Consider the following 22962-nt stretch of genomic DNA (forward strand, 5'->3'; position numbering starts at 1 on the left):
GCCTGCCTCACCTGATCCCTGGCCACTCGCACAGCCTCTCTGTAATCCTCCCATGCTACCCGTCCTTGCTTCCACCCTCTATGGGGTTCCTTCTTTATTTTCAGTTGGTCCAGGAGCTCCTTGCTCATCCACGCAGGCCTCCTGGCCTTTTTGTCCGACTTGCTCTTAATTGGGATGCACCGCTGCTGAGCTTGGGGGAGGTGCTCTTTGAATATCAATCAACTTGCCTGGGCCCCTCTTCCCTCTAGGACTTTATCCCATGGCACTTTGCCCAGCAGATCCCTGAGGAGGCCAAAGTCTGCCCTCCTGAAGTCCAGGGCAGAGAGCTTGCTGTGCACCCTCCTCCCTGCTCCAAGGATCTTGAACTCCACTATCTCATGGTCACTGCAGCCAAGGCTGCCCTTGAGTTCCACATTCCCCACCAGCCCTTCCCTGTTGGTGAGAACAAGGTCCAGCATGGCACCCCTCCTTGTCGGCTCCTCTATCGCCTGCAGGAGGAAGTTGTCCTCCACGCATTCCAGGAACCTCCTGGACTGCCTGTGCCCTGCCGTGTTGTCTCTCCAACAGATGTTGGGGTGGTTCAAGTTCCCCCAGGATGACCAGGGCTTTTAACTGTGAGGCTGCTCCTGTCTGCCTGTAGAGGGTCTCATCTGCTTGGCCTTCCTGGCCAGGTGGGCCTGTAGCAGATCCCCACTGTAATGTCCCCTGTTCCTGCCCTTCCTCTAATCCTGACTCACAAGCTCTCTGTTGGCTCCTCCTCCATCCCCAGGCAGAGCTCCATGCAGTCCAGCTGGTTGCTGACATAGAGAGCGACACCCCCTCCTCGTCTCCCCTTCCTGTCCTTTCTAAAAAGCCTATACCCCTCCATGCCAATGCTCCAGTTGTACAAGTCATCCCACCATGTCTCTGTGACGCCAACAAGGTCGTAGCCCTGCTCGTGTGCACACATCTCCAGCTCTTCCTGTTTATTTCCCATGCTGCGTGCATTGGTATACAAACACTTCAGCTGGGCCCCCGACAAAGCCGACTTGCTGGCTGGAGCGACAGGGGTTCTATTGGACCACAGTTTAGGTTCTCTCACACTTACCTGCAATCCTTCCCCAGGTTCTGGGCACTTGGTGCTGGCACTGACGCCATGCTGACAGTGGTGGGCCGGATTGTGCTCCCCCTCCCCCAGCAACACTAAAGCCCTGTTGATGAGCCTGGCAAGCCTTTGGCTGAAGACGCTTTTCCCCTTCTCAGTTAGGTATACCCCATCCGCCCCTAGTAGACCAGGTTTCTCAAAGCAAGTCCCGTGGTCTAAGAAGCCAAAGCCCTGGCTGTGGCACCACTCCTTAAGCCATGAGTTGACCTGCCAGATACATCTAGCCCTTTCAGGCCCCTTCCCTTTGACCTGGAGGATTGATGAGAAGACCACCTGTGCCCGAGAGTCCTTAACTGTTGCTCCCAGGGCCCCGAAGTCCCTCTTGATGCTTCTCAGGCTGTTCCCGGCTGTGTCGCTGGCACCCACATGAAACACCATCAGCGGATAGTAGTCTGTGGGCCTTATGAGGTTTGGTACTCTCTTAGTAACATCCTTGATACGAGCCCCCAGCAGAAAGCACACCTTCCTAGAGAGAACGTTCGGTCAGCACTCTGTCCATGTTGCCAACTGTCCCACTGTCCATGTTGCCAACAAAGATGTTAAGCAGTGTTGGTCCCAATACTGACCCCTGAATAATGTCACTCCCAGTACCAATCCCTGAGTAATGCCAATGTGTAATGTTCACAGTAATGAACTTTTTGGTTCAGGTTCTTGTCAGTATAAAGCATTGTTCAATGAACACTGTTAATAAATATGTGAGTGTTACCTGAAGTTATGACTGAGTAGCATTGGAGAGTCCAGCATTTTCCTATCTTTTTTCCATCTTCTCTAGGATGATGAAGAAGAATCAAGTAGGTTAGAAGCAGATGAGAGGATACTTCTGGATCCTAACAGTGAGGAAGTTTCTGAGAATGATGCTAAACAAATCATTGAGTGAGTTCTGGATTCTGCCTTTTTTTTTCTTTTTTTTTTCTTTTACTCTCTTCCCCTCCTTCTGCCCCTGAATGGTGATTTCTTATCAGGGCTCTCAAAATTAACTTGCTCTATATTACCGTGAGTGACTGCTTATTGTAGCGCCTGTGACATGCATTTGCAGAAGTGATATGACTGCTTGATAGTACTTGTGTACTACTTAAAAAGTAACATGCATTCTTCTAAGGGTGAACTTCCCACAGTTGAGGATTTTGACTGCCTCTTTACCAGTTGTATAAATAAGTGAATTGTATTGAAAAGGGGAATTTGTGGGAATTTACCTTTTTTCTTTGTCTGCTTTCCAGGACAGCCAAACGAGATGTGGATGATGAATACAGTATGCAATATAGTGCTAGAGGATCTCAGTCCTACTACACTGTTGCTCATGCAATCATAGAGAAGGTGGAGAAGCAGTCTTCTCTTCTTATTAATGGTACACTAAAACATTATCAGGTAAGAAATATACTTGGAGTTAGCTGAAGTAGTTCCAAACCCTTTTATTCAAAATAATACCCTGCTCTACAGCTGACAATTACATAATAATGGCCAGGTTCTTATATAATATACTTTTCATTGAGTAAAGCATGTTAAAATGTTTAAAACTTTCCTTATCCTAGATATTTCATTACAGTACTTAAAATTATAAACTTTTTGAAGATGCGTGCAGAAACACAGCATATCTATTAGGTTAGAGATTTATGATCATCAAGAGAAAAGAGAGAAAGGGAATGTAGTCTTCTATCCCAGATCAAATTTCACACATACTTCTTGAATAATAAGATCAGCTTTCTATATTTACCCGTAAACATCTCTTTTCATTGCAGACCAAATGTTTTGATTTTGCTTTCCTTCCCATCAACCCAATATTTGGATTTTTTTATCATTATTTTAATTTTATTTTTTAAATAATCTTTTTGTTCTTTTAATATTTAAAAATTTCACAATTTGAGCTTTTAGCACCTCAGTCCAGTGATTGAATCAATAAAATTGTTCTATACAATATTTGTTTTATATATAGATTGTTAGTGTTACAGATAAGGTGCACACTTTTCCAGATAGCTTTACAGCAGGTATGTTGAGGTTTTAGTTCTTGTCCTATCACTCTCCCTTTGAATCTTATGCCCTTCAATTTCCTCTAGATCTTATCCATTTTTCCTACCCCACTTTCCTTCTTTTTTTTCATTTTTCACATGTTCTTCATTCTTGATTTTAGTTAGACTGCCTCTTCCTTCTGCACATCAGTACATGTCAGTGAAGGAGTGATTGATGACACAGGAAAGAGTTTCTCTATTATCAGTTCTGCATCCACTTTTAAGTGGGAGACAATTGCAGAAAAAGTTCTGCTTGACTGTTGTTGCCCTGAGTTCAGTAAAAACAGTCTTCAGATAATTTAGTACCTAAATAGAAATCAATCAGCATATGTGTGAAGTGGATAGATTTGCTATATTATTTTGTATAAATTTTCATGGATACAACGGATTACTTCTGACATACAATGTTTTCCCCATACTTCTTAGCTGAACTTTCTCAGACTTGTTAATTTACTTCTCTCCTCATGCATGAGACTCATCAAACATCTGGATCACGGAAGTGGGAATGTGTCCACTTTATGGGATAATGTGATATGTACATGTATAGAAGGCTGTGTGACAAGAAAGAGTCACCATGCTAGGATGCGATAGAGTGAGGGTGCATTCTAGCTAGCCCAGCTCGGTAGATACTGCTTACTGCATTGTTGTGGCTTCTTCCCAGCTCTGGGATTCTACATGTCAGACATAGTCGGTCAGTGGATCTCTTATGACACATGGAGTTGCAGACAGCAAACGCTAAATGGGTGTGTACTACAAGAGTTTCAAGATGCTAGTGATACAGTCAGGGGGTGTGAAGTGGAACCAAATGTGAGTCTTATGGCTAGTGCATGAGACTTGATATGTTCGGTTTTGAGAAAGTTTTGGTTGAGACAGAGATCTGACATGAAATTTTACTCCAAAGGTTTTAAATCTTATGGTGTCTAAATTAAGAAACCTGAAGTATGGGCAGCAGTGTTAGTTTGCCTATAGTACAAAAAAACTTCAGTATGTATAAAATATGACTTTGTAGCATGGGCCATACTGGCCCTAAATAACAGTGATGACTTTCATATAGATGTAAGTCATATAATCTTTTCCAAGACATATTGGGAACTGCATGCACATAGTACTGTGGAAGGAAAAACAGAAGTACTAAGAGAAGAATGAACCACACTTCTGTAATATCAGTACTACCTACCTCTGTGGATTTTAAATAATTGAAATGATTATTCATTTCAGCTCCAGGGCCTGGAATGGATGGTTTCACTCTATAATAACAATCTGAATGGAATTTTAGCTGATGAAATGGGACTAGGAAAAACCATACAGACTATTGCACTCATCACTTATCTGATGGAACACAAAAGACTCAATGGCCCCTATCTCATCATTGTTCCCCTTTCGTAAGTAAACTCATTCTGCTATTATTCTGTGTATTGTAGTTTGGTTTCATAGCAACATGTACTTTTTTCACACAATGACAAGTTGAGGCACATCCTGGAAATGCACTGAGTGTCTACTCTGAATTTAGCCTGTGATTATTTCTTCCTAACTGATTATCTAGCATCGGAAAGGTAACCAGATGACTGAGGAAAGCACTTTGTTTCATTAATTTTGCTGTTCACTCTGCTGCCATGCTATATAGAATCATAGTATAGTTTGGGTTAGAAGGGACCTTTAAAGGCCATCTAGTCCAGCCCCACTGCAAGGAGCAGGGACATCCCCAACTAGATCAGGTTGCTCAGAGCCCCAGCCAACCTGGCCTTGAATGTTTCCAGGGATGGGACATCCACCACCTCTCTGGGCAACCTGTTCCAGTGTTCCACCACCCTCATTGTAAAAATTTTTTTTCCTAATCTTGAAACCAAAAAAAGCTCACTCAACAGTCAGAATCCAATATGACTGTTAAGCAAGTATTCTTTATTAGCAGCGCTGGGCAGCACTGGGGATCGCTCCACCACGAGTGCTCCAACAAACAGGCAAAATCACAGAGAAAATATGTTGCAAAATCATGCCTATTCAACAGATTTCCAAGAAATCATTAGTAGGTGCAAATGTTCATCTTTGCATGCACAGAGGTTCTTTCTGGTGGTCTTTGCGAGTCCTCTGGTGGTCCAGGGATGAAGTAAATACTCCTCCTCACTGTGTTTGCTAGTTGAACTCTGAGTCTCTTTTCCATATAGGGTCTTGTTTTGGCTCCTAGCTGTGCTTGCAAATTCCTTAAGCCCCCCTTATCTTGGTTTCAGCTAGTGTCTGCTCAAAGTACTTTGTTATGTTAAATTTTACGACTCTGCTGTTCTTTCTCTCAAGGTTAGTTTACATTTTCACATAAGGATTACATTGCTATGCAGGACATAATGGTTACAATTGGAACAAATTATTCATTAGCTTGGAGCCACTCTATCAATATCTAATCTGAATCTACCTCCCTCTGTTTTAAAACCATTACCCCTAGTCTGTCACAACAGGCCCTGCTGAAGAGTTTTCCCCTGTCTTTCCTGTAGGTCCCCGTGAGGTACTGGAAGACCGCTATAAGGTCTCCCTGGAGCCTCCTCTTCTCCAGGCTGAACAGCCCCAACTCTCTCAGCCTGTCCTCATAGGAGAGGTGCTCCAGTCCTCTGATCATCTTTGTGACCCTCCTCTGGACCTTCTCCAACTGGTCCGTGTCCTTCTTATGTTGGGGGCTCCAGAAATGGACACAGGACTCCAGGTGGGGTCTCATGAGAGCAGAGTAGAGGGGGAGAATCATCTCCCTCAACCTGCTGGCCACGCTTCTTTTGATGCAGCCCAGGATACGGTTGGCCTTCTGGGCTGCAAGCACACATTGCTGGCTCATGTTGAGCTTCTCGTCCACCATGACTCCCAAGTCCTTCTCGTCAGGGCTGCTCTCAATCCATTCTCTGCCCAGCCTGTATTTGTGCCTGGGATTGCCATGACCCAGGTGCAGGACCTTGCACTTGGCCTGGTTGAACTTCATGAGGTTGGCACGGGCCCACCTCTCCAGCCTGTCAAGGTCCCTCTGGATGGCATCCCTCCCTTCCAGCGTGTCAACTGCACCACACAGCTTGGTATTGTTGGCAAACTTGCTGAGGGTGCACTCTATCCCACTGTCCATGTCGCCGACAAAGATGTTAAACAGGGCCGGGCCCTGAGGGACACCACTCGTCACCAGTCTCCCCTTGGACATTGAGCCGTTAACCACCACTCTCTGAGTGCGGCCATCCAGCCAATTCGTTATCCACCGAGTGGTCCATGCATTAAATCAATGTCTCTCCAGTTTAGAGACAAGAATATTGTGTGGGACAGTGTCAAATGTAGTCCTACTAGTAGTATGTTCTACTTCACTGTTACTTATTCCTCACATTAGCCATGAGAGAGGAATAATACTTTTTTTTTAATATTACATGCCTGTACTTTTCCCCATTCTAGGAACCTTTTAAAGTTTCTGGAAGAGAGAAGCTGAAACTTGAGTTTCTTTAGTTATTTTAAAACTCTTTTTCCTTCTCCCCCACTCCTAAGATGCCCATTAGACCTGGTTGGTGCTGCTTTGGCATGTCCAATGATTTCACAAACAAAAAGATTATCTTCTGTTCCCATATCATACTGGCAAACACACTTTTACCCCTTTTAAAGACTTTTTATTGTGGTCATAAAGCTGAAACCACATAGTGCAAAATCGAATCTGACTAGTGGCAATAGTATATTATTACAGCTGAATACAGATGTTTTTTACTGTAGACTTCATATGGCTCTATCTGAAAAGTTGCAGGCTCAATTTATGAGAGGTGATTAGCTTACAATGATGGATAAGTCTTTCTTTGCAGGTATATCTTCCCCTTAATATCTGTCCAAATGCAAAGATATACTTCAAATACATTGCTGAATTCATCTGAAAGGGACCCCTGAATATAAGGGCAAGAGACCTTTTCCCCACTTTATTTCTATTTCCTCCCCTCTCAAATAAAGATACATATATCCTGATACAATATACTGTTCACTATAGGGGATGTAAGAAGTATGTTGAAAATCCAGCATTCAGTGGGAAACAGATGGCATAATTATGAATTTTATTTTTTTTTAAGCAAATAATGAAATATGTTATTTTTACCTATTAATCTTGTATTTAGAACTTTATCCAACTGGACATACGAATTTGACAAATGGGCTCCTTCTGTGGTGAAAATATCTTACAAGGTTTGATATATTTCTTTATATGAATATAAAGGTGAAAGAATAAAACATGTTTTTTCCTCAGCCCCTACATTCATTTGTAAACTGTGTTTGTTTGTAAAGTTTTGTTATGTACATTATTGTTGTGGTTTAACCCCAGCTAGCATCTAAGCACCACACACTCCCCCCCGGTGGGATGGGGGAGACAATCAGAAGGGTAAAAGTGAGAAAACTCATGGGTTGAGATAAAGACAGTTTAATAGGAAAAGCAGAAGCCACATACGCAAGCAAAGTAAAACAAGGAATTCATTCACCACTTCCCATTGGCAAGCAGGTGTTTAGCCATCTCCAGGAAAGCAGGGCCTCATCACTTGTAATGGTTACTTGGGAAGACAAAAGGCCATCGCTCCAAACGTCCCTCCTTCCTTCTTCTTCCCCTAGCTTTAAATGCTGAGCATGACATCATATAGTGTGGAATATCCCTTTGGTCAGTTGGGATCAGCTGTCCCAGCTGTGTCCCCTCCCAACTTCTTGTGCACCCCCAACCTACTCACTAGTGGGTTGATGTGAGGAGCAGAAAAGGCCTTGACTCTGTGTAAGCACTGTTAAGTAATAACAAAATCACTCCTATATTACCAACACTGTTTTCAGCACAAATCCAAAACATAGTCCCATACCAGCTACTATGAAGAAAATTAACTCTATCCCAGCCAAACCAGCACAATTATGTACTTTTTGTAGTTCAGCCCCGATCGGGACCAGACTACGCAGTCTCTCTCTCACTCCCCCCACCCTCTGAGAAAACAGGGAGAGATGATATAAGAAAAACAGCTTGAGGTTTGAGATAAGGACAGGGAGAGATCCTTAAAGTTATCGTCACGGGCAAAACAGACTCGACTTGGGGAAAACTATTCATTTATTACTACAAACAGCAGGATAATGAGACAGAGAACAAGATAACCTCTCCCCACCCCTCCCTCTTCCCAAGCTTAACATTATCTCTACTACCTTCCCCCCCCGAGCGGCACAGGAGGGAACAGGGAATGGGGGTTGCGGTCAGTTTACGCCGCTGCTTCATGGTCAGGGGAAGAACTCCTCACATTCCTCCTCTGCTCCTTCCTGGGGTCCCACCCCTACGCCACAGTCCTTCCTGAAGTCATCTCTTCCACGGGGTGCAGTCTCTCCAGAACGGCTGTCCCAGCGGGCCCTCCATGGGCCACAGCTGCCTTCAGGCATCCACCTCCCCTGGTACGGGGTCCTTCATGGACTACAGGTGGATCTCTGCTCCTCCATGGACCTCCATGGGCTGCAGGGGGACAACCTGCTCCACCATGGTCGTCACCACAGGCTGCAGGGGAATCTTGGCCAGGAGCAGCATTACTCCTCCCCCTCCTTCTGAACTGACCTTGGCATCTGCAGCTGTTCCTCACAACAGGCTGGCAGATGTCTTGTCTCTCAGGATCCTTTTTACATCTTATTCACTTCTCATCTCCTCTCCACTTCTTGCAGCCAGGCCGGACTGAGTCGGGCCCAGTCGGCTGCCCGGCGGGAAGCCAGAGGGTGAGGCCTGCAAGGCCCATGAGGCCTGTGCCTCTCCCTCTGCGCCTCTGCCCCCGCTCAGCTTCTTCACATCTTCTCTTCTCTCTTTTTTTTTTCTGTTTTCCCCTTCTTAAATACGTTATCGCAGAGGCGTTATCATGGAACATTCTGCTACCAATCAGCTTGGCCTTGGCCAGCAGCAGGTCCGCCCTAGGCCCGGCCGAGTCCACTGAACAAAGGGGAGTGACTTCTAGCAGTTTCCTACAGAAGCTACCACCTTAGGCCCCCCCTCACTAAACAAAACCACAACAGTACTATAGCAGTGAGAGTTAATAATCTCAAGATTACTGTAATTAACTGTAATTGCTTTCACTTAGTGAAATGCAGAATAAAATTGTTAAATATCATATTGCGAGGATTTACTGAGAGCAATACAAATGTAAATATTGCAGATTTTGTATACAGCTGGATATTTTGTTGTTTGGCTACTGCAGTTCCTATAAAGTCAAGCAATTAGTAAGGAGACTAGACTGTTGGCTACATGCTTCCATTCCCATATAAACAGAGTTGTACAGTCCAGCAAGTGGTCAGGGAAATTACTCTTGAAGGAGTATGGAATATATCAATATATTTGGTATGATTGTGCAGGATTACAAGGTCATATATTGTCTCTTTCGCTGCTAATTCATGACTGTACTGCATAGAAATACAGGTATATCAGTTTTCTTCATCCTTTGTCTCTCTTTTAGGGGACACCTGCCATGCGTCGCTCACTTGTTCCTCAGCTTCGAAGTGGAAAATTTAATGTTCTTTTAACTACTTATGAGTATATAATAAAGGACAAGCATATTCTTGCTAAGGTAAGGAATGTCTCTCATCTCTTAACAGCTAACCCTTAAAGACTTCATCTTTTTTGGTGCCTAGCACAAAACACCTGGTTTTAATTGATAGTCCTGGATTGCTGTTTTGTCTTGCTAAAAAATAACCATTTAATCTACCTTTTCATTCCCCTGTTGGCAATTGGATCTCTCCCTCCTGAAAACAGCAGGATTTTCCTGGATTATTATATTATTGCCCTGGAATTTTGTCAATACTGTAGACCCACCTGTCTTTAGAAAACTGTGATTTTTCTTTCCACTGCCTGATAGCATTTATCCTAATCTATCATCCTGACTCTATTTTTCTAGTTCTGTTTCTGAGCTGAGACTTGCATTTTTTACAACCTCTCCATCTGCATGGCGTGTTTTTCCCAAGTGACCACCTATATAATGAATTTGATCCAGGTGCTTTATTACATAAGACTCAGTTTTTAAAAGCTCACAAAAAGATCTGTGGATATTGGTGCCTCAGATGTAATGAATTTTTTTGAAAACTGTATGGTAGTTTAAGAGTATTTTATAAAATACACACAAACCTGACCAGGTAGGTATGCTTTGCCATACTGTGAAACCTTATGATCCTATTATCTTCCTTTTTTTCCTGTTATATATTTGCATGTGACCTGACTTACATGAAGTCTCTCGTCATATGGCCTAGGATTTGGATATATGCCCAACATCTGTTGAGGAGAGTGGTTATGTTTTTGGTTATGTGACACATGCTTGTCTACTGGTTTTCTGGTCCACTTCTTTCTGATCACTGAGGGCCTCAGCAAGGATATAAAGAAGCAAGAGGCACCAAAAGCTTCACATCTGTAACAAAGTAGGTTGTGAGGCAGTATTTGCTTTTTAAAAAGCAAAAACAACAACAAAAAACCCTAAACAGCTGACATGAAGCGTCTGAAAGGATTGAACTAAAGAACTGCCTGAATCACTGGTGTGCTAATGTTCAAGCAGTGTCCCATCAAACTCATCCTATGGGGTATACGTTAGCTATCCATGTCTTAGCACAGGAAGTAATAAAAAACATGGCAGTTTTCTTTCAACATCTGCTCTGACTGCATTAAAATTTTATTTCAGAAGATGCAGTGACTTGACTGAGATGTCCTTAATTATGTTGCTTCAGTTTGGGGTTAGAAGAAAGGGATTAACTGAAGTAAAGCAAAGTTCAGGGTTACTGTCTTTTTAGATAATACAGTTATTTTGTCTGAAAATGCCTTTGCATCCTGTCTAGTTTCTTCTTTCTGACAGTTTCATTTGGATTTCTTGTGTTCTTTTTCTTCCCCAGTAAGACAAATTCTCACCTTATGGTGCCAGTCTCCTGAACTCGTCCAAAGAAATGAGGAGATTCAGCTGTTTGCTGATGCAAGCTTATTTACAGATGTAGCCTACCTAGTATTTTTTTCTCCTCTTGTTGCTTGGGAGGCCACTAATGCTTGGATAATGTCAGATTTGGGTTTCCAATCATTCAACAAGAATGGCTGATGTTTCAGTTTTGATTTATCATAGAATCATAGAATAGTTTGGGTTGGAAGGGACCTTTAAAGGTCATCTAGTCCAACCCCCCTGCAAGGAGCAGGGACATCATCATTTGTTCCTGTTTTAAACCTACTGGGAGGTAGGTTCTAATTCTGATGATATCTGACCTGCTTTTTCTTTACCAGCTTTTCTTCTTCTTGCAGATTCGATGGAAATACATGATAGTAGATGAAGGCCATCGAATGAAGAACCATCACTGCAAACTGACTCAGGTCTTGAATACTCATTATGTGGCCCCTAGGAGGATACTGTTGACCGGGACTCCACTTCAGAACAAATTGCCTGAACTCTGGGCTCTTCTCAACTTCCTCCTTCCTACCATTTTCAAGAGCTGCAGCACCTTTGAACAGTGGTTCAATGCTCCATTTGCCATGACTGGAGAAAGGGTACCTCAACAGTTTGTTTAAAGTTTGTTAGAAACAAACCATTAGGATGGAAACAAAATGGAGGCCATGTTATAGGAATAGTCTTTGAAATCCCCTTTGTGCTCAAAGAATTAGCATACTTAAAGTCACCTTTATTACAGCTTTAAAAGTCTTCATTAAAGTGTCTCTTTCTGGACTCTGAGTCAATTTAGTTGTAACATAACAAGTAATTACTGCAAACTTATAATGAGAAATAATATTTTACCTAATCACAAAGACACTACATAACACACTGAGTTGCCTTGTTGTGATATTTATACATTTTTGTAGGTGGACTTAAATGAGGAAGAAACTATTCTGATCATCCGTCGTCTCCACAAAGTGCTCCGGCCCTTTTTGCTAAGGAGACTGAAAAAAGAGGTTGAGTCTCAACTGCCAGAAAAGGTTTGCAATAGAAAGGGATTCTATACTTTTTTTTTGAGCACTATATAATATTGTTTTTTGAGATGCATCCTAGATAAGAGAACTTATTAAGTGTCCGTTGTTGTGGTTTGTGTTTTTAACTCTGCAAAGAAGAAACAGTAGACACTGAGGGATCCTGATTTCTGCATTCTCAGTCTTAATCCTCAATCCTACAGCTTTAATTCTGTATATAGCCACCTAAGGTTTATACAAGACATACAGTTTGTTTCCATATGTTGTAGTTTAGACCCGCTTGGGATCAGACTACGCAGTCTCTCACTCCCCCTACCCTCCGAGAGAATAGGGAGAGATAATACAAGGAAAAAGGCTTGAGGTTTGAGATAAGGACAGGGAGAAATCCTTAAAGTTACCATTACGGGCAAAACAGAATTGACTCAGGGAAAACTATTTATTATTAAAAACAAACCAGGATAATGAAAAAGATAACAAGATAACTCCCCTCTACCCCTCTCTCTTTCTGGGCTTAATTTTATCTCTACCTCCTTCTCCCCGGAGCAGCACAGGGGGAAAGAGGGATTGGGGGTTATGGTCAGTTCATCACATGTCACTTTATGCTGCTCCTTCCTCGTCTGGGGAAGAACTCCTCACATTCCTCCCCTGCTCCATCATGGGGTCCCTCCCACGGGCTACAGTCCTTCGTGAACTGCTCCGGCATGGGTTATTTTTTCCATGGAGTGCAGTCCCTCAGGAACAGGCTGCCCCAGCGTGTGCCCTCCACGGGCCACAGCCTCCTTCAGGCATCTGCCTGCCTTGGTGTGGGGTCCTCCACAGGCTGTAGGTGGATCTCTGCTCCTCCATGGGCCTCCATGGGCTGCAGGGGGACAGCCTGCTCCACCATGGTCATCACCACAGGCTGCAGGGGAATTCTGGCCAGGAGCAGCATTACTCCTACCACTCCTTCTTCACTGACTTTGGCGTCTGCAGCCATTCCCCTCACAAGAAATTCTTCACAATCAGCAGGCAGAAGCCTCTCAGAATCTTTTTACATCTCATCTCCTCTCCACTTTCTTACAGCCGGACTGGGCCGAGTTGGGCCCAGTCTGCTGCCCAGTTGGGAGGCCAGAGGGTGAGGCCCGCAAGGCCCGCAAGGCTCGCACCTCCCCCTCTCTGCCCCCACTCCAGCTTCTTCACATCTTTTTTTTTTTTTTTTTTTTTGTTTTCTCCTTCTTAAATACATTATCGCAGAGATGTTATCAGGAAACATTCTGCTACCAATTGGCTTGGCCCTGGCCAGCAGCAGGTCCGCCCTAGGCCCGGCCGAGTCCACTGAACAAAGGGGAAACAACTTCTTGCAGCTTCCTACAGAAGCTACCACCGTAGCTCCCCCTCACAAAATAAAACCAGGACACCATAGTATTTGGTTTCAAGGCATTAATGAAAGTCAGTCATACCCTGAAGGTCAGATTGTGCCACTCTCTCATGCACTGTGAAGAAACTTTACTCAATGAATTGTTTCACTGAAACTCCTAAAGGACTGTGTGACATTCGTAAAGTTAGCAGAATTTTAGTTACCTTTCCAGGACTCTTGAGTTGTGTGAAGTATTTTGTTTGTCTTGTATATGTGTCTTAACCAGTTTGTGCATCTCAGAATGTAAAATTCAACACTAATTTGAAAGATCACTATTTTAATTTCCAGACGTCTTATTCTACCCACACACCTGCCTTCCTTTGTGATTTTGACCCTCATCCCCTTTCGCCCTTCCCCCGCAAACCCACGAAAACATAATCAAAATGAAAATTGAAGGCAGGTTGGGGGGGACATTTGATACTTAAACCTGATGGGTTAAAACCATAACAAAAATCAAGTTATTTTTGCATGTGAATTGTGAGGTTGTATTTATATTGAGCTCATCCTCCTGTCCTTCTGAGATGAAAATAACCTATTGATTTTTTAGTCATAAAATCATATAGGTTGAAAAGGACCTCTGGAGGTCTCTAATACAACCTCCTGCTCAGAGCAGGTCACTCAGGACCTTGTCTAGCTGAGTTTTGAATATCTCCAAGGATGAAGATTCCATAACCTCTCTGGGTTCCTGTTCTAGTGTTTGACTACCCTCATGGGGAAATTTTTTCTTTATATCTAATCAGAATTTCTCACTTTCCAATTTGTGACCATTGCCACTTGTCCTTGTGCTGAATGTTTCCAAGCAGAGACTGGCCCATTAGGTAGTTAAAGAAAGCAATAAGGTTTCCTGAGACTTCTCTTCTCCAGGCTGATCAAGTCCAGCTCCCACGAAGTCTCCTCATATGTCATGTGTTCCATCCCTCTCTCCGTTTCAGTGACCCTCTGCTGGGCTTGCTCCAGTATGTCCATGTCTGTTGTGTAGTGGGGAGACAAAAGCTGGGCACAGCACTCCAGATGTGGCCTCACCAGTGCTCGATAGAGAGGAATCAGAATCTTAAGGTTGGAAAAGATCTCCAAGATCATCAAGTCCAACCATCAACCTAACACCACCATGCCTACTAAACCATGTCCTGAAGTGCCATGTCTACACATTCTTTGAACACCTCCAGGGATGGTAACTCCACCACTTCCCTAGGCAGCCTGGTCCAGTGCCTGACCACTCTTTCAGTGAAGAAGTGTTTCCTAATATCCAGCCTAGACATCCCCTGCCTCAACTGGAGGCCGTTTCCTCTCATCCTATCACAAGTTACTTGGGAGAAGAGACCAATACCCGCCTCCCTACAACCTCCTTTCAGGTAGTTGTAGAGCGCGATAAGGTCTCCCCTCAGCCTCCTCTTTTCCAGACTAAACAATCCCAGTTCCCTCAGCCACTCCTCATAAGACTTGTGCTCTAGACCCTTCACCAGCTTCGTTGCCCTTCTCTGGACATGCTCCAGAAACTCAATGTCTTTCTTGTACTGAGGGGCCCAAAAGTGAACACAGTATTCAAGGTACGGCCTCACCAGTGCTGAGTACAGGGGCACAATCACTTCCCTACTCCTGCTGGCCACACTGTTCCTGATACAAGCCAGGATGCTGTTGGCCTTCTTGGCCACCTGGGCACACTGCTGGCTCATGTTCAGCCAGCTGTCTACCAGCACCCCCAGGTCCCTTTCCACCGGGCAGCTTTCCAGCCACTCTTCCCCAAGCCTGTAGGGTTGCATGGGGTTGTTGTGACCCAAGTGCAGGACCTGGCACTTGGCCTTGTTGAACCTCATACAGTTCACCTTGGCCCATCAGTCCAGCCTGTCGAGATCCCTCTTCAGAGCCTTCCTACCCTCGAGCAGATGGACACTCCCACGCAATTTGGTGTCATCTGCAAACTTATTGAGGGACAGAAAGGATTACTTTCCTTGACCTGGTGACTGCACTTTTCCTAATAAAGCCCAGGATGCTGTTGGTCTTCTTTGCTGCAAGGGCACATTGCTGGCTCATGTTCAACTTTTTGTCCACCAGGATTCCAAGGTCCTTTTCTGCAAAGCTGCTTCCTAGCTAGTTGGCTCCCAGAGTATACTGACATTATTCCATCCCCAGTGCAGGTCTCAACATTTCCCTTTGTTGAACTTCATGAAGTTCCTGTCAGTCCATTTTTCCAGCCAGTCCAGGTCCCTCTGACCTACAGCATATTGAGCACTCCCCTCCCTCTCCAATTTGGTGTCATCCACAAACTTGCTGAGAGTGCACTCTGTCCCATCATCCAGGTAATTCATAAATGCATTAAACAGTATTGGCCAAGTATTGACCCTTAAGGGACACCACTGATAACTGGTTGCAAGTTGGACTACTACTGAGTAGTACTGCTGAATTTGTACCCTTTGAGCCTGGTAATCCAGCCAAATTTCCACCCAATTTATTGTCCACTTATCCAGTCCATATCTCACTAGTTTGGTTATAAGAATACTATGGAAGACGATGTCAAAGGCCTTACTAAAATCAAGGTAAACAAGATCTACTGCTCTCCCTTGTCTACACAGCCAGTCATCTCATCATAGAGGTCAATCAGTCAGGCATGACTTCCCCTTGATAAATCTATACTGGCTATTGCCAGTCACCTTCTTGTCTTTCATATACTTGGAAATGTCTTTGAGAAGGATTTGTTTCATAAGCTTCCCAGAGATAGTGAAGTTGACTGGCCTGTAGTTCCCTGGGTTCCCCTTCTTGTCCATCTTGAAAATGGGTGTGACATTTGCTTTTACCAGACATTCAGAACCTCTGTTCAACATGACTTTTCAAAGATGATAGAGTGACCTCACAATGACATCAGCCAACTCCTTTTGCTGCCTTAGATTAATCTCATCTGGTCCTGTGGACTTGTATATGTCAAACTGGTTTAAATGGTCTCTAACCGTATTTTCCTCTACTATGAGTAATGCTTCACTCCCCCGGACCCTGCCACTAGGCTCAGGGACCTGAGAGACCTGAGGACAAGCCTTACCAGTGAAAACTGAAGCAAAAAAAAAGGCACTGACTACATCAGTCATTGCTGTGTTCTTTGGCACTAGGTCCCTTGCCCTATTGAGCAGTGGGCCTCTGTTTTCCTTAGCCTTCCTTTTACTGACAGTGTACCTATAGAAGCCCTTCTTGTTGTCCTTCATATCCTTCTCTAGTTCCAACTTGAGCTGAGCTTAGGCTTTCCTAACTTCACGCCTGAGCAATGTCTCTATATTCCTTTCAGGTAGCCCATGTCTGTCTCCACCTTGTGTGTGCTTCCTTTTTGCATTTGAGCTCAGTCATGTGTTCCCTGTTCATCCATGCTGGCCTTCTGCCAGGCTTGCTTGACTTCTTCCATGTCATAAGAAACAACTTCTGCTCTGAGGAGGCTGTCCTTGAAGATTATCCACTTCTCCTTGGCCCCATTGCCCTTCAGAGCAGTCTCCCATGAGATCCTGCCAAGGAGATACCTCAACAAGCTGAAAATTGCTCTCCTGAAGTGCAGGGCTGTGATTCTATTTGTCTTGCTCACTTCTCTCAGGATCTTAAACTCAATCATCTCATGGTCACTGTGATCAGTGCAGCCCTCAGCTTTCTCATCTTGAAGCAGTTCTTTCTGTATGACAATCAGGTCCAGCAGAGCATGTCCCCCATGAGCTGTTTAAAGAAGAATTAATGTGCTTCCTTTTGTTGATCAGAAAGCCTGTAACAGATGCCTACCACAATAGCACCTGCACTGGTTTGTCCTCTGATGGACTCATAAGCTCTCAACTGGCATGTCATCTGCTCCAAGGCAAAGCTCTGTGTATTTGAGCCCCTCCTGTGCATAGGGCACAATCCCTTGTCCTCACCTTCCCAGTCTGCCTTTCCTGAAGAGCCTGTACCCATCCATGGCAGCACTTCAATCATATGAGCTATCTCCCACATCTCTGTAATCCAAATGAGATCAGAGTTTTGCAAATGTGCATGGACTTAGAATTCCTCCTGTTTGTTGCCCATGCTGCATGCATTTGTGTACAAGCACTTGAGATGGGCCCCCAATTGTGCTACTTTCATAGGGGAAGCACAAGAACATCCCAAGTCATGCTGTCTCCCAGACACTTCTTCGCACCCCCCCATGCCTTCACTTTTCTTCAGGTAATGACAATCCTTCCCTAATGTACCTAGTTGAAAGCTTTCCTTATTAGATTAATGAAATTGTTAGCAAAGTTGCTCTTTATGTAGTTTGTTGCAGAATAACTGAAATTACAATTCAGATGAGGTTGGAAGCAGTTTATTACTACAGCTATAGAAAAGAACACAAAGCAGCAGTGTGAGACTGCTGATATGAACTCTGCCCAAATGGTGCAGTTACAGAGTTTATATACCTTTTGGATATACAACTCATTCTTCATCAAACCATGTCAGAGAAACAGGACTACAGCAAATTGCAACAGAGCGTGGTAACATGCGGATTATTTCATATAGGGAGGTTCCAAACAGTCAGATAAGGAAGCTCTAGACAGTACCTCTTTTTTACAAATAATTCACTCCTTTGTAAATTGAATTGTGCTGACTCAGCTAGACTGTTAGGTCATGTTGACATGTTTTTCTTAACTAGTGAGGCCTCCAAAGGCCTATAAAGTGTTAAATATAACTGTTAACCTCCACAAGTTTATTTATGAAACATTAAGCATCTTGCTCTTTTTTCTTTTATTCACTTCTTGCATTATTTGTCACCATTATTCTGGCTTCATTATGGGACTATTTTCATTTTAGACTAGTTATTAAAGACAGTGAAGTATACAAGCCTGGCAGTCGAAAAAATGTGTGTTAAATTGGTACATGAAAACTTTTCTTGTGTTCCTGGACTTAAGGATGGTGTGCAGAAAAAAACATGCTGAAGCTAACTTATTTTAATCATATTTAAAAATAAGTCAAAATGAATTTGGTGTTCATACTCTACTTTATTAGTTCTTGGTTTTAGTAGATATTGAGAAACAAAATAGCATGTTTCAATCCCCACATTGGTAAGCAGAATGCTGCTTAGGCCTGGAAGTGATGCTATTCATTTTGTGCCAGGTTGTGTCAGTTGTGATTGATGCTTTGCAGATATAAATTTCACAGGTTATTGTCGTAGTTCAGCCCCGATCGGGACCAGACTACGCAGTCTCTCTCTTGCTCCCCCCACCCTCCGAGAGAATAGGGAGAGATGATATAAGAAAAATGGCTTGAGGTTTGAGATAAGGACAGGGAGAAATCCTTAAAGTTACCGTTATGGGCAAAACAGACTTGACTTGGGGAAAAACACGCATTTATTTCTAAAACTAGCAGGAGAATGAGACAGGGAACAAGATAACCTCCCCCCACCCCTCCCTCTTCCCGGGCTTAACATTATCTCTACTGCCTTCCCACCCGAGTGGCACAGGGGGGAGAGGGAATGGGGGTCGCGGTCAGTTCATCACACGTTGTTTTACGCCGCTGTTTCATCATCGGGGGAAGAACTCCTCGCATTCCTCCTCTGCTCCAGCGTGGGGTCCCTCCCACGGGCCACAGTCCTTCGTCAAACTGCTCCAGCGTGGGTCATCTCTTGCATGGGGTGCAGTCCCTCTAGAACAGCTGCCCCAGTGGGCCCTCCATGGGCCACAGCCTCCTTCAGGCCTCCACCTGCTCTGGCGTGGGGTCCTCCACGGGCTGCAGGTGAATCTCTGCCCCTCCGTGGACCTCCATGGGCTGCAGGGGGACAACCCACTCCACCATGGTCTTCACCACGGGCTGCAGGGGAATCTTGGCCAGGAGCCGCGTTACTCCTCCCACTCCTTCTTCACTGACCTTGGTGTCTGCAGCCGTTCCTCACAACAGGCTGGTAGACGCCTCTCAGGATCCTTTTTACATCTTATTCACTTCTCATCTCCTCTCCACTTCTTGCAGCCAGGCTGGGCCGAGTTGGGCCCAGTCTGCTGCCCGGTGGGAGGCCAGAGGGTGAGGCCTGCAAGGCCCATGAGGCTCGCGCCTCCCCCTCTCTGCCCCCTGCTCAGCTGCTTCACATGTCTCCTTCTCTTTCCTGTTTTCCCCTTCTTAAATACGTTATCACAGAGGTGTTATCACGGGTCCACCCTAGGCTCGGCCAAGTCCAGTGAACAAAGGGGAGCAACTTCTAGCAGTTTCCTACAGAAGCTACCACCTTAGGCCCCCCCTCACTAAACAAAACCAGAACAGTTATTAACCATTCAGTCTTTTGACAATTGGTTAAAATTATGAGAGAAACAGGAAATAATAATTCCTTTTTTATATGTTTGGTAAAACAGCACGGAATCTACAGTCATGCCCTTAGAATCTGTGTGTCTTGTAGTAATCATAAATCTTTTCAAATAGTCATTATTATGTTGCAAGTGGATTGCAACTTGTTTAAAGGTGCTATTATGATGAGGATCAAAGAAACATAGTTTTTGTTTTATTTGTTTAGGAGGGCAAGAACTTGGAATTAAAATCATACTGAAATTATATCTTGATAAAACTTGACACTGTATTTGTTCATTGTGTTTTTACACTAGGTTGAATATGTAATCAAATGTGACATGTCAGCTCTTCAGAAGATTCTGTACTGCCACATGCAAGCCAAGGGAATCCTTCTCACAGATGGTTCTGAGAAAGACAAGAAGGTACAAAGGGGAAACTAGAGCACTTATGGAACAATAGATCATGATCATGTGTTAACTATATGACTTCTTTTTTAAAAAAAAATTAATAAGTATGTTCTTACCACAGACATCTTTGAAGAAATAAATCTCAATTAGACACGTTTGTATTTTAAAAGGCAGCAGTTTGTGCTCTCCATTCATAAGGTAAAAATATGCTGAGTTTAATCCAATTAAAAAATCTGACTAATTGGGATTGTGGCAGCACTGACTACTACCGGGTGTTCATCTTTTCTCTCAGAGCCATTATTAAGCACAAATCTTGTTTTGGCCAGCTAGGGTATGAGTGCCTCTGTTCATACGTACAAATAACATCTGTTCATGCAAAAAGGTGTTAAAAGAAAAATAAAATTCAAAATCATGTAGTCATACATTAGAATATACCAAAATAAATGTCTACTTTTCTATCTTAGGACTTTGGCACATGGTCATGTTATTGTAGAGAAGACAGGTAGCCATGCATCAGCTTGTCTGTAAATACATATTTTACATTCCAATAGATGTGAAGTAGGTTGGATTTACTGTGAGATTCCTCAGAGTAAGATCATGTAGGCACTAAACACAGAGCAACAAACACGAGCCAGCAATGTGCCCTTGCAGCAAAGAGGGCCCAATGGTATCCTGTGATGCATTAATAGAAGTGTTGCCAGCAGGTCAAGGGAGGTGATCCTTTCTCTCTCTTCAGCACTGATGAGGCCACATCTGGAGTGCTGTGTCCAGTTTGGACTTCCCAGTACAAGAGAGAGAGCTACTGGAGAGAGTCCAGTGAAGGGTCACAAAGATGATGAAGAGACTGGAGCATCTCTCCTATGAGGAAAGGCTGAGAGAGCTGGGGCTGTTCAGCCTGGAGAAGAGAAGACTCAGGAGGGATCTTATCAATATAGATAAATACCTGAAGGGAGAGTGGAAAGACAATGGAGCCAGACTCTTTTCAGTGGTGCCACAGGAGATTCTGTGTGAACATCAGGAAACACTTCTTTACTGTGAGAGTGACTGAGCACTGGAACAGGTTGCCCAGAGAGTCACCCTCCTTGGAGATATTCAAAAGTTGTTTGTACATAGTCCTTGACAACCTGCTCTAGGTAGCCTTGCTTGAGCAGGGGGGTTGGATCAGATGATCTCCTGAGGTCCCTTCCAACCTCAACCATTCTGTGATTCTGAGCAACTGGTATGTAACAGCTTGTGTGTGTGCCAGTCCCATATATTGGCCCCATTATATGTGTTTTCATGATACAATATGATTGCATACTGTTTTTCCACCTGCCTCCTGCCAATTTCATTGTCACAATGGATGATATTTTTGTTCAATATTTTATTTTCTGTTAATCTCTATTTCATAAAATCATAGAATAGTTAGGCACATATTTGATGTGGTCTGATGTGTTATTTACTGTTGAGTGTTCAAACCCTGCTCTAAAACCAAAGTTAGTCCTTTCCTCATAGGTTCTTCTATGACAATCATCTCTATATAGGTTCTGAGTACTTTGCAAACATTGATTTACTTTCTTGTGTTGTATTTTAATGTAATTTTTCAACTACTATTTTTTAAGCCTTAGAAAATGTCATTTGACACATTTACATCCAAAGGAGGTCATCAGAACTATTGGAAGTTTAGAAGCACTACAGAGACCTATGCAAGAGGTTTCAGTTACTTGAATAACTGATAGTAGTTGCCTTTTACTACGTGACATTTGATGTGGTTGAGGGTTTAATATATATTTGATGACAGAAGAGCAGTGAGACTGAGGAGTCTTCAATTTGCTCTAAGATCTGGAGAGAGAGCACTTGAATGGATGTTGTCCCTCCTGTTCATCTCCCCCTATTCCTGGCCTGACTGTGATGCCTTTTACCATAACCCCTTTGACTGGTCCATGTCCAGTCTATTTTCTTCCTCATCCCAATGTCTTCTGCTAGTTCAGTTCTCTGTGCCTAACTAGGCCCAGTTTCCTGGCACAGCCATTCCTATTGTCCTTCCTCTAACTGAAGATTTGTGTACAGTCACCTTACTCAATTAAATAGAGGTTAGATATCTCTATGCCCTCATTTCCTGTTCCCAGTCCAACTCAGCAGGTTTATGTCCATGTCAATGTTGCCTATCTTACATCCTGTTCCTTGTTCTAACTTCCCCCCACCCCTTCAATTTCATTTTACTTCCCAGCCTTCTGCTTACCTCTCTGTCTGATTTCTGTTGTTCACTAGTTCAGAGTCTTCTCTCTGCTTTTTCTTCCTTGTTTCCCTGCCCAGCTCTTTGCCTTAAGCAGTTCTAATTGCCTCTGCTGTCCTCTAGCTCTCTAGTCTTTTTGGCCAGAACATTGCAATCTCAATTCACTCATACTCATAGGTCCAATTTTTCCCCATCCTCCAACTTTTTTATTTTCTGTAAGTAATTAATCGGATCATCTTATTCATGCTTCCTGGTGCCAGCAGAAGGAGGTGGTGATCATTGAGAACTCTTGGCTTTGAAGATCCAATAACTATGGTTTTAGGGAAAACTCTGTTGTTTTGTAGCTCTGGCCTGTAATCTGCTCAAACTAGAGAGAATTCATTAGGATGCAAAGCTCTAGTAAACATTTAATAAACAAATGCAAACTGCAGTTTGGAGCAAATTGAGATAGACTTTCAAGGGATCAACAGTAGACTTTGACACGTGGACTATCCTCAATCAAATGTCAGTTCCCTTCCTGTCGTAGTTCAGCCCTGATCAGGACCAGACTACGCAGTCTGTCTCTCGCTCCCCCCACCCTCCGAGAGAATAGGAGGAGATGATATAAGAAAAAACAGCTCAAGGTTTGAGATAAGGACGGGGAGAA

General features: G+C 43.7%; 1 protein-coding gene across 2 annotated transcripts in view; it reads left to right on the forward strand.

Annotated features, from left to right (window-relative positions):
- The window catches only part of LOC147596593 (SWI/SNF-related matrix-associated actin-dependent regulator of chromatin subfamily A member 2-like), a 199302-nt gene that overhangs the window by 63550 nt on the left and 112790 nt on the right, over window positions 1-22962 (forward strand). For both annotated transcript variants that reach the window (XM_086769496.1, XM_086769495.1), the window contains exons 13-20: window positions 1917-2017; window positions 2362-2509; window positions 4366-4529; window positions 7254-7320; window positions 9585-9695; window positions 11396-11638; window positions 11948-12061; window positions 20009-20116. In XM_086769496.1, coding sequence (XP_086625622.1) covers window positions 1917-2017; window positions 2362-2509; window positions 4366-4529; window positions 7254-7320; window positions 9585-9695; window positions 11396-11638; window positions 11948-12061; window positions 20009-20116 — 1056 coding nt within the window. The remainder of the gene's footprint in view (window positions 1-1916; window positions 2018-2361; window positions 2510-4365; window positions 4530-7253; window positions 7321-9584; window positions 9696-11395; window positions 11639-11947; window positions 12062-20008; window positions 20117-22962) is intronic.

Source organism: Chlamydotis macqueenii, chromosome W (genome assembly GCF_036417535.1).
Source record: "Chlamydotis macqueenii isolate bChlMac1 chromosome W, bChlMac1.mat, whole genome shotgun sequence".
NCBI classification, from domain to species: Eukaryota; Metazoa; Chordata; class Aves; order Otidiformes; family Otididae; genus Chlamydotis; species Chlamydotis macqueenii.